Raw genomic sequence first — 10,831 nt, forward strand, 5'->3', positions numbered from 1 at the left:
GCTAACCAGCTCCTATACATCCCACATATGAGAGGTGTGTGATATAGCAAGCATACATGATTATTTTAAAGGAAAGAGAGGACAGAGAAAATGAGAAAGCGTCAGAGGTTGAGTCAGAGTGCAGCTGATCAGGCCAACAGACGAGCTGCCACAATAGTTCCCATTCAAAGCACCATGAAACAGCCACAGTTTCAGAGGCCAAATATTGTCATCAGAGAACATTAGCCAAGGGCTGAAACACTGCCAAGAGGCAGGCAGAGATCAAATCTGGCTTTGATGGCCAACAGTAACCTTGTGCCCCCACCACACATCCTCTCTGATGTTTTGCATCTTGGGTACTGTACACACAGACATTTCTGTATAAATAAATTCATGTTTGTATAGCCTTCTTGCTCAAACTTATTTAACCCAGTGCTGTCTAGTGGAGTTTATTGTAAAGAGATGATATTTACATTTTCTACACTTACAAATAAAACTGTGTGTACTATATATGTAGTAGAGTAAAAAGAGACAAATCTACAGCCAGAGCATGTGATATTCATCGTACATGATCCAAAAAGAATCAAGCTATTCTTATAGGTTAGGGGTTTAAAAGGTGAAGGGGGGTTAGAATGGAAAAACAACAAGGTCATTACAATCAAAATGGTTCATCCTCTTTGGAGCAAGAACTGCATTCTGCCAGTTTAATAGCAATATGTCCATTATAAGCTATCCCATGTATGGACTTGTTTTCAGATTCAGAATTTCCCTCCTGATTGCTGCATTTTTGAAGATACCCCAGTGAGCAGAAGGATAGTAACTATGGAGGGAGAATAATATCTGTGTTGTGACTTCCAAAGTTTGGTATTCAAAATACATTTTCTAGCAATCCATAGCTGGACATATTGCCTCATCAGGTGGGAATTTAACTGAATGAATACAAAATAGGATCCTACAGTGTGCAAGACACATCATATGATGTGCAGCTGAACTGCGGTGTGTTTCAGACTTTAAACACACTCCTGTACTGTTCCCTGGCCTGAATGATGAAAACCTTTATGTGTGGTTGTGCTGGCCGATATAACAGACAACAATAGACAACAAGTCTCTGCAAAATTAGTATGAGAGACACAGGAAAAGAGTTGCTTGTTTACCTCTAGAACTCTCATGTCATCAGTCATTCCAGGCTGGAACCAGACCAACCCGGTAACCTTAGGCTTACGGCTCAGTTCAGTGCATAAATAATACTTAACCTTTGAATGTCACCACATGTAACAGCAGACACACACGAACACAGACACACACACACACACACTCAAAGATGCAAGGCAACAATAAACGCACTGTTTGCCACAAATGATACCGCCCCCTCTGGGGGACCTGGAATTAACTTTTTTAAGACCAAATCAAAGAACTAATTCAAGACCAAATTGGATTTTGACTCTATTTTTGTATTAACCAATTAATTTACAATCTAAGTCCAATAACAAAACTTTGTAGCCAATTGTCGTTAAATGAATCACAACCAACACTTTGCAAGGTCAGTAAAAAAAACAAAAAATAAAACAAAAACATGCTGAAATGAAACCATCACAATGATAACTGAAGGTTTTATAAAGTAAACACATTTGCTACAAGTCACAATCTTGTCACAAATAATCTCTTAATAGTGGATCTGTGGCACTAACGAAGCCTTTGCTTTTTCGAGCGCATAAAGGTATGTGGATAATTATAATCTAACTAATGGACTTATATCACAAAACATGAAAACATAATTGTTAAAAGCTTCTTTAATGTTCCATAGTGAAACAAGTAATGTGTTTGTTTTGTAGGTAGTGCTAAGTCAAATCCAGCAAAAAGGAATGTCTTAATGTAGGTATACAGCAGCACAGAGATCAAAGAGAAACTGAAACTGAGAATGAAATTATGAAGTGAAACTGCCCCGTCATATTTACCAGAGCCCATTTTTCAAACTCTGATCCCTGAACACATGGATGATTATTTTACTATTACTGCTGGCTACTCCAGACAACTGGAGCAGTTGTCTGGCACAAAGATACGTCTGGTCCCGTCTGCGGACCCCCCTCACCTCCCCCCAAACTCTCTCCATTCGTTCCAGACTAGAATGCCTATATTTAGAGAGCTCCTTTCCGCTGTTATGGCTGTTGGATCATTAGCCTCGTGTAACCCTTCTCTACCTCCGGCGAGCTGATTGGCCAAGGGCATGCCCCTCAGGGGTAACCCCTCCTCAAATCCCGACTACAATGCCCCACCTTTTCCACTCTGTTGGATGTGGGGGGTATCAGTACCCGCAATAAAAAAATGGAGCCACCCGACAGAAGCTGCTATTAGGGCGGTCACGGTTTCAGATGAAGGACAAAACACAAAATGATGATAATGATGATATAGGGCTATTTTGGAATATGCCTTCTGGTTTGAATACAAATTAGCAGATCTTTTAATTCAAAAGATTTTGTTTGACACGATGCTTTTCCTCAATCAAGAATAATCCAAAGATTGCCATAACATGAATCTATTGCAGTGATGCAGATCTCAGGAGCACACTGTCAATTTTAAGAACATCAAAAACTAAAGGGTGCATTAGCATGAAAATTTCTTTGGACATGCATGGTACCCAGAGGATGAATCCTATTGAGTTTTAAAATTGAATGCAATTTCCTTTAGCAACAAATGGCAGATTGTGTCATTGTGGTGGGATATTAAAGGAATTAAAGCATATCTGCAAATCAAACCATTCTTTATTTGTTTTATTTTAATTTCCAGCTACAAATAGCCCCTCCATAGCGTTTGATCAGGCAATTAGGCAATACTGTCAATCCACCTATTAACAGTAGCATGATTGCAGTGTTGGGGTTTAATTATCTAAAATCCATAGTGAAAATCTCCATAGAAGGCACTTCACCAAAAAGAAATTAACTCAGAAACAGGACTAACAAACACAAAGTCCTCCAGCACATAACCTTGCCCCAAAGCACAACAACTCCATAATGAAGTGGGGGAAATTTGAGAAAATCTTTTCCCCCAAATTAAAGAGTCCAGCAGTAAAACAGTTCTGGGCCACCACACATCTGTTGAAAGGCGATTTACTTCTTCCCATTTACATTTTGGCACCTAGATCATCCTCCCATCTTGATAGCAGAGAACTGATAAACAACGTCGGCCTGCCAAGTTTTCCCGGTTTGTTGATTACTGTTGGCTCTGACTTGATTTAGGGCGAGTGGGACTAATCCAAGATGATGCGATCCGTCTATGTGTCAATCCATGGCTCTGGTTAGCCAGAGAAGGCTGAACCAGCACAGCACTACAACACACACTACACCACATTGTGCTTGTTGATTTGTAAAAAAACATAAACAGGCTGGATCGGAGGGAACCTGATGATTCACTACCTTAATTTTTGTATTTGAATTTGGTCAGTACTTAGTAGACATTTGCTACCTGTATTTTCAATATCCTTTGTATTTCAAGTGTGCTACATAAATAAATGTGCATTACTTATATTTTATCCATACTTGTATCTATAACCCATTTCACAAATTACAATATATATAATAAAATACAGTGAAAATCTGTGCAAACTATACCAATGCAAACTTGCTGTCACAGAGGAGATTATATTCATTTTTGTTTGGATCCACAGTATCATAATGTATCTGACTATCTGTGTGTTCTTACCGGTGTGGATCTGCCGGTGAGCCTCCAGGGATTCCTCTGTCTGGAACTGGGCGCCACACTGGTCGCAAACTATGGCCTTCTCACCAGCTGGAAAACAAGAGACAAGAGAATGGATGCTTATTACACACACTCTAACACACACATGCCACACTGGGAGAAGCAGTATGAAATGCAGACAATTAAGGGCATCCTAAGACCAAGGTGAAGACAAATCACAATTAACTTAAACAAATTACTCAAAATGTACAGTCAGGTGGCTACAAGGAGCGCACAAATTCATAACCTAATCAGTGATCAAATTTGCTTATTGCATTGCTTCCTCTTAATTGTTAATTACTGTTGGAAAGTATTGTATCAGCATGTCTTGGAGATAGGGTTGCACAATGGTAATATGTATTCTCTTAAGACACAAACTTTACTTTCCTCCTTCAACATGCATGTACTGTATGTACTGTAATATACACTAAGCTTTATAATTTGATGACTTAAACAATCCGCATGATTCATTATCTGGGAAAATTCATGTGACATGCTCAATAAGAGTGGGACATAATCCACAAAAATATTACTCTGTTAGGTCTTTCACTCTCGCAAGTCTAATCTATTTAACCCGATCAATTAATATGTACAATTGAACATTCTGTATGCATGCATATAATGTAGACCCACACATAATATATTTTTTGTGTGTACAGATTTTATCAGTTTAATATACAAGCTGCTCTTGACTCGAAGCAGGAAATTGTTGAGCACTCTTCCACTTGTATTGCACCATACTTTTGCTTTTGTTTATGCAAGTAGATCAAGTATGCAGCCCTGGAGCAATGGTCTGTACTGCCATGTTCACCTATACTTTATAAATGTGTTCAACCTTGTACAGCAATAAAAAGAGAGACAGGAACCTGGCATGCACACACATAAAGGGTGCTGTTGGAGGGCACATCAGATCAAGCTCAGGCAAATGACTTTTTACTGCTTGGCAATACGCACTGTACATGCCATACACATCACACATCAAACAGATGCATGCACATACACACACAGTTAACATCTGGATACTGTGTGTGCAAAATGGGTGTGCGTGTGTGCAAGCACATGTCTGTTTCCAGTGGAAGCACAGACCGATCTCTCCCAACCAGACCTTGGTTTGTTCTTGGCTAGGCCTCCTGGGTTACGACACCTCCAGAGAGAAAAAGAACACAATGAAAACAGGAAGCCAATTCTTAGATGACAGAAAAAAAGTCAGGGAGAGATGGCTTGTGTGGTTTTGCAACCGCGGTGACATTAGAGAACGGCCTGTACTGTAATAAGTCCTACTAAAAGCAGAAATGACACGGAGCGTACATGACAGAGTGTGCCTGCCAGTAGAGTGCTTATGCAACAAGTTATGCAAAAGATGGTGTGCTGCACAAGTAAGCGTGACGAGATCATAAGCCACTGTAATGCAACCTTTAAAGCCAGCATATTCTAGGTTCATCTAAGCTATCAACACAATTTATTTCCATCTAACAACTTTAGACTAAACACACTCAGTTAGTGAGCAATGTCACTTTTATTTGGCTGCATATTCAAGAGGCATAATTTGCAGTGTGAGCGTATGGCAAGCCAGAGTCAAATGCACAGATGAGCATATGGCCGAATTAGTTGGCAAAAGCAGCCACTTAACCTTTGCAGAACAAGACATGTAGTGGAGATGTAGACAGAATCCCCCTACACACCCACTGATGTCCCTCATTTGCATTAATCACATAGTCCCTCTGTTGCTTCTTTAACTCGGTGATTCATCATTGTTGGATCAACTGTAATTATGATTTTTATGTGCTATGATTGCTCTGCTAACCTGCATTGGACTCCTTCCATCTATTGATTAAGGCTCATCGATTGCCCTTGCAGTGACCAACTGGGACAATTTTATGACTATACAAGTGCAATCCCAACTCCATAACATAGAATAATCATTATCAGTGCACACAATGTGTTTTTATATCAAACTATTTTTAAATAGGTGCAAATCAAAGCATGTTGTGAGGCTTACTACTACTTTCCAGTTAACTACAGTGTAAAACTAAATTAATCTCTTGCACTGAATTGAAACTTGCTGAAAATAATGAATCAATTTCAGTGATTTTCAGGCTACTTTAGTTTTAACTAAATGAGTTTCAATTTAGAATTACACTTAAACCCCAGCTGAACCTGTTGCACTGCTCAGTGGCCAAAAGATCAAACTGGGATTGTACTGGACACCTTCCAATAGTGAATGTGTGCAACTGTGTAAGTGTGTTGGTGTGTTTCTGCAAAGGAACACTCATGCTAAGCAAGGATAATCTGGTTAAAAAAATTAATGAACAGCAGCAAGGTAAAATGCCTGGAAGGTAAAATGCATTCATTTTTGTGGTTTGTAGTACTGTAAATCAGCTTTACACTAGCATGGTTAATACAAGTAATGACTCCGCCTCACAGACAGTGGTACAACACTATAAGCAGTGTTCTGGGAGGCCAAGAGGCGTGTGCTAAATGGGCCAGGGATAGGATTTTAGTGCAGGGCATGCCCCTGCTTGTGGCACAAGGATATAAATTGTCAGGAAATGCCTGCATGGTGCCTTGCTTCAAGGAGAATGAAGTTGTGTGAGGTCACCATGGGGCAATGGGGGAGGAAAAGTGGAAGCACAGAAATCCAGGGTACATGCAGTCAGGCAGCCACCCAGCCAGATGCCCGTCACTCTAGTTAGCCAGCTAAGTGCTAAGAGGGGGCCCTCTGCGCGGTAACAGCCACCATCAGCCATTTTCACTGCCAAATTAAAGCGATAAATCTTAAGGCCCCCTTGATTGCAAAGGGTGAACTTGTTAGTTAGGAAAGACGGGGTAAGTGGTACAGAGGAGACACACACTTTACATCAGCCGTTACTCTTGTCACATGTGTTCTGAATAATGATTCCCAAAAAACACTACACTCTAACCAGGGGTCCATTAAAAAAAAAAACAAAAAAAAAAAACAACCAAAACAAATACAATGCACATTTCAACACTGCAATTAATTTGGTCTTTTATTTAATTATGAAAGAGTTTAATTTGCACAAAACAAACATTTGAAGGTGACATCACTCTGTCGCACACTAGGAAACATTAAACATTCGAAAGGTAATGCCCATAAAAAAAGTTAGTCATGACACAGTAGAAAAGAGAAGCAATAAGGAATCTCCCAGTTACTTGCCTAATCTGAGGGGGGGGGGGGGGGGGGGGGTCATATTGCCACAGATTCAGCCCTTAGTTGACATAATAAAAGTTGCACAACCTATTTTGAGAGAGTGTGTGTGTGTGTGTACACATGTTGGGTTGTAGGGATGGGGTGATCAGGTGCCACATGCCACTAAAGCCGCTTCCCTTTTCGCTTCCCTCTCTCAGATATTGCACAAGTGCTACTGCATTGCAGAGTGGCTCCGTTATTTCATAAATGGCTACAAACGAGAAGAAGACAGAGAGGCCTCCCAACCAAACAAGGAAACTTTATGCAAAGGCTGGCAGCAAAAAGTAATATAACGGTCCAATATATGCTGTAATCTTGATCAGTCTTTACAGCCCCTGCCTCACCCTGATAAAGAAAAATTCCCTTCATATGGTGTCACACTGTTAACTTTACAAAAGCACTAATTTCTCACTGTGTGCTGTGCTGATTTATAAAGCTAAATTAGCTGCTGGTTATATTATGTTAATAGTTGAAACTGCTGCTGTAAGTATAAGCAGTTAAGTGTATGCAGCTAGCAGAATGTTGTATCTGGTTCGTTAGTTTCCTGAACAGGCAAATTGTGTAATTTTACATTGACTTGTTCTTTTTTTTTAAGGATCTGCAGTGTTGTTGTTCTTTTAAGTGGACTTGTCCTTTGTTTAACAGTATGTGGGAACAACAGTTTCAAGATGGACATTTGCTTTCAAATGCAATGTGTGTTTTTTGTATCTATGCGAGTTCAGTGAAAAATTAAGTTACACAGCTTGAAACAGTCCAGTGCTTTCTTTTTAATGTCTGAACAATTTTAATATGACAAATAAGTAACAAATGATTTGCATGGTGATTTAGCAAAGCTCTCAATTTGCGTCAAAACCCTCACAGCCCTAAAATCACAAGATACCCAGTGCAGGCATAACAACTTGAGTCAGCTTTTCAGTCACGAGACATGGATTCTGCTAAAACAAAGTCACAATCCTATCATTCACATTTTTGTTCAGCTTGTAAATCTCATTGTAATTCTGTTGTGAAAGTGCTCTATAAATAAAACTTGTGATTACTTTGGGTCCCGTTGACTCTAGGTACTCTAACCACTTCCTTGGCATTATTTAAGAGTGTTTCACTTAAAGTTAACTGCTGTGGGCTTCCCAACAGTGGCAACATTTCAGCATGCAGACGTGATGAGGATTGTGGATTAGTTCACCGCACAGGCCTCACAGGAAAGTGATGGTGCATTCCCTTGCCTGTAATTTCCCCTGACATACTAAGTGCTCATTCTCCCATTTCCCTAAATAATGTGGTGTGCAATGGCGCATTGTCCTATTTGCTGTTACACTCATTCTATGCATGCATGGAATCTTAGTTGCAAATGTTAACCAAGGTATGTTATGATGCAGAGATAAAGACCAGGGAAAAGTAACCTCTGTGCACATTTGGGTTTGTGGGCATGATAAGTGCATTTGACTGTTCCCACACACACACACACACACACACACACACACACACATCATCCAACTCAGCGATGTGATCTCATAATGCTGCCATTCAGAAGCTCCTCTCATTCAAAAGAATGTGTCAGAGGCAGAGAAAGGCCCTAATTGTTTGGGGGTGATTGTCCTGCTTTTCTGTACCTCCTGTAAAAGTCTAAACACATTTTTTTAAAACCCTATGCCCATACACAAATTTGACACTTGTTGTTTCAACCTACTTTTTTTCACAGGTAGAGCACTTAAGTTTGCAACAGATGTAGCCCCCTGGGGATCCCAGTCTAAACAGAATCTTTCATCAAAGACAATTGCAGAATTAAACATAAGAGTTGGAGAGACTGTCTTTGCTCACGACACAAAAGAAGTAGGCCACCATGTTGATATGAGAGCTAAACATTTCATTGTGCACAGGAGATAAAGAAAAAGCTGTGTTTCTTCTTTTACAACCGCTGTTTATTTTGTAATCTGATGAAGCCATCAATCTTCCCATTGCAACATATGCATTAAATGACTGTTTTGTAAATATGTTACTGACATTAAGTGTAAAGCAATATAGGGAAACAGAATTTAGCATGTTACATGAGACCAGTAAAGTCATCCAAGGACACCGTTTCCTACAATATCATTGTCAAAATTAGTTGACAAATGATCTCATATGTGCTCTTGCATGAGATGGCATGAAACTATTTAGCATGCCTTACACAAAAAAAGAAATCGTTAGGAAATGTGTAAGAGCCTCCACAATGACGAAAGGTTCAACAATACAGCTCAACTGTTCCACATCATGGTAAACAAACATCTCCGGTGCATTTAAATACTACGTTAGCTGTCATCATAACTGCCCTGTATTCTGTACATGGAATTTACATGTACATTCTTATCATAATGTATCAAGCTGCTTTAGTCAATTGTCAGTTTAGAAGGAATGAACAAAGAGGGGAACAAAGAGCAGCAGTTTAATAATGTTTAACATTGAATTTGAGCTAGCACTGCTATGCCTTGTGTAAAAGTCTGAAAAAGCCAAATGTAATGCTTGCTGTTTTTTGAAACTTGATCCTAAGCTGTCACGGAGCAAAATAAGTTGGCTTAAGAGTGTTGATTTGAATTTCTGAAACGTGAATAGAAAGGATTGGACTTTGTCTATGTAAATCAGTGTGAGGTTTTCAGGAAAATCTGTGATAACTATTTGGGCGAGCAGCATTAAGAAAACTAAAGCCCACAATTTATTGGCAAATTTGATCTGACAGAAGTTAAGTTCAGGATTATACTGCGTTATGCATCGTTAGTATGATGTGATACTTTCCATCGGGCTTTTGAGGCCAGTGAGAAGTTGATGAGGCCTTAGATTCGAGTTAGCTTGGTCTTTTTTTTTCACAAAAATGAACATGTGAAGGTAAACCTGACATGGCACAGCTTCAGTTCATTTTTCCCCACTTACTGTAAATCCCTATGCAGCATTATTTCTTGCAAAGCAGGACCCAGTTTACCTTATATGCATATAATTCTGCAGCGGCTAAACGATCTGTGCTCAGGAGTGAGGGAGGCTAAATAGGAAATTAAAAAGTCTAATTACAGTGTATCTGTTGATGGCCGACCCACACTCAGTGGGTTTTAACAGTGTAAACAGGGCAGGGAAGAGAGAGTGAGAGAGGGCAGATTAGGGAGAATGTGTGTGTGTGTGTGTGTGTGTGTGTGTGTGTGTGCGTGTGTGTGTGTGAGACAGAGGGGATGGGGGGGGGGGGGCAGACAAGCGCAGTCACCAACAAAAACATAGCCTGGCTGTTCACTGAGCCTACATAAATGGCTTACGTAAGACAGTACTCCCAGTACCAAAAAACAGCAAAAATCCATAAACAGACATCCCCCCCCTTTCTCCCGTACACACACACACACACACACACACACACACACACACACACACACACACACACACACACACACACACAGGCTGTACAATACTTGTGACGACTTTCATTCATTCCTATAACCTCAACACATGACCTCTATTCTCACTCTTTGAATTGATAACGTTTGACATAGAATCAAGGTGAAGCAGCAGTGGCAAAAATTATCCCTACTCTAAGTCTCAGTCTGCAAGGAACACACACAGACACAGTATGCTGTCAGAACAATGAGTACAGACACCACACGCTCACTCTCTCTTATTCCCCTCTGCCACCCTCACTCTACCTTCAGCGTTATAACGAGCCGTGCTGTACAGTTTTATTTACACCAGCCTCTTATCAGTGGTACAGCAGCAGAGAGGCTGCCAATTGGAGAGGACAGGCCACGGTACTGCCTGTACCCTGTAGTGGAGTAGGTGTATACCGTCATGCTCCCAGCACGTTTTTATCAAGGCTCAGAAAAGACTGGGCCCGTGCCAGGCTGCCTCTCAAAATAATAAAGCATACTCACACCCACACACACACACACACACACACACACACAA

The 10,831-nt window shown here is 40.3% G+C and overlaps 1 protein-coding gene across 5 annotated transcripts in view; it reads right to left on the minus strand.

Moving 5' to 3' along the window:
- The window catches only part of zbtb16a (zinc finger and BTB domain containing 16a), a 128,852-nt gene that overhangs the window by 44,701 nt on the left and 73,320 nt on the right, over positions 1-10,831 (minus strand). For all 5 annotated transcript variants that reach the window (XR_010912158.1, XR_010912157.1, XM_067492520.1 and 2 more), the window contains exon 4: positions 3,676-3,762. Coding sequence is in view for 3 of the 5 variants with exons in the window: in XM_067492520.1 (XP_067348621.1) it covers positions 3,676-3,762 (87 nt within the window). In the remaining 2 variants the exon portion in view is untranslated. The remainder of the gene's footprint in view (positions 1-3,675; positions 3,763-10,831) is intronic.

Source organism: Channa argus, chromosome 22 (genome assembly GCF_033026475.1).
Source record: "Channa argus isolate prfri chromosome 22, Channa argus male v1.0, whole genome shotgun sequence".
In the NCBI taxonomy this organism is placed as follows: domain Eukaryota; kingdom Metazoa; phylum Chordata; class Actinopteri; order Anabantiformes; family Channidae; genus Channa; species Channa argus.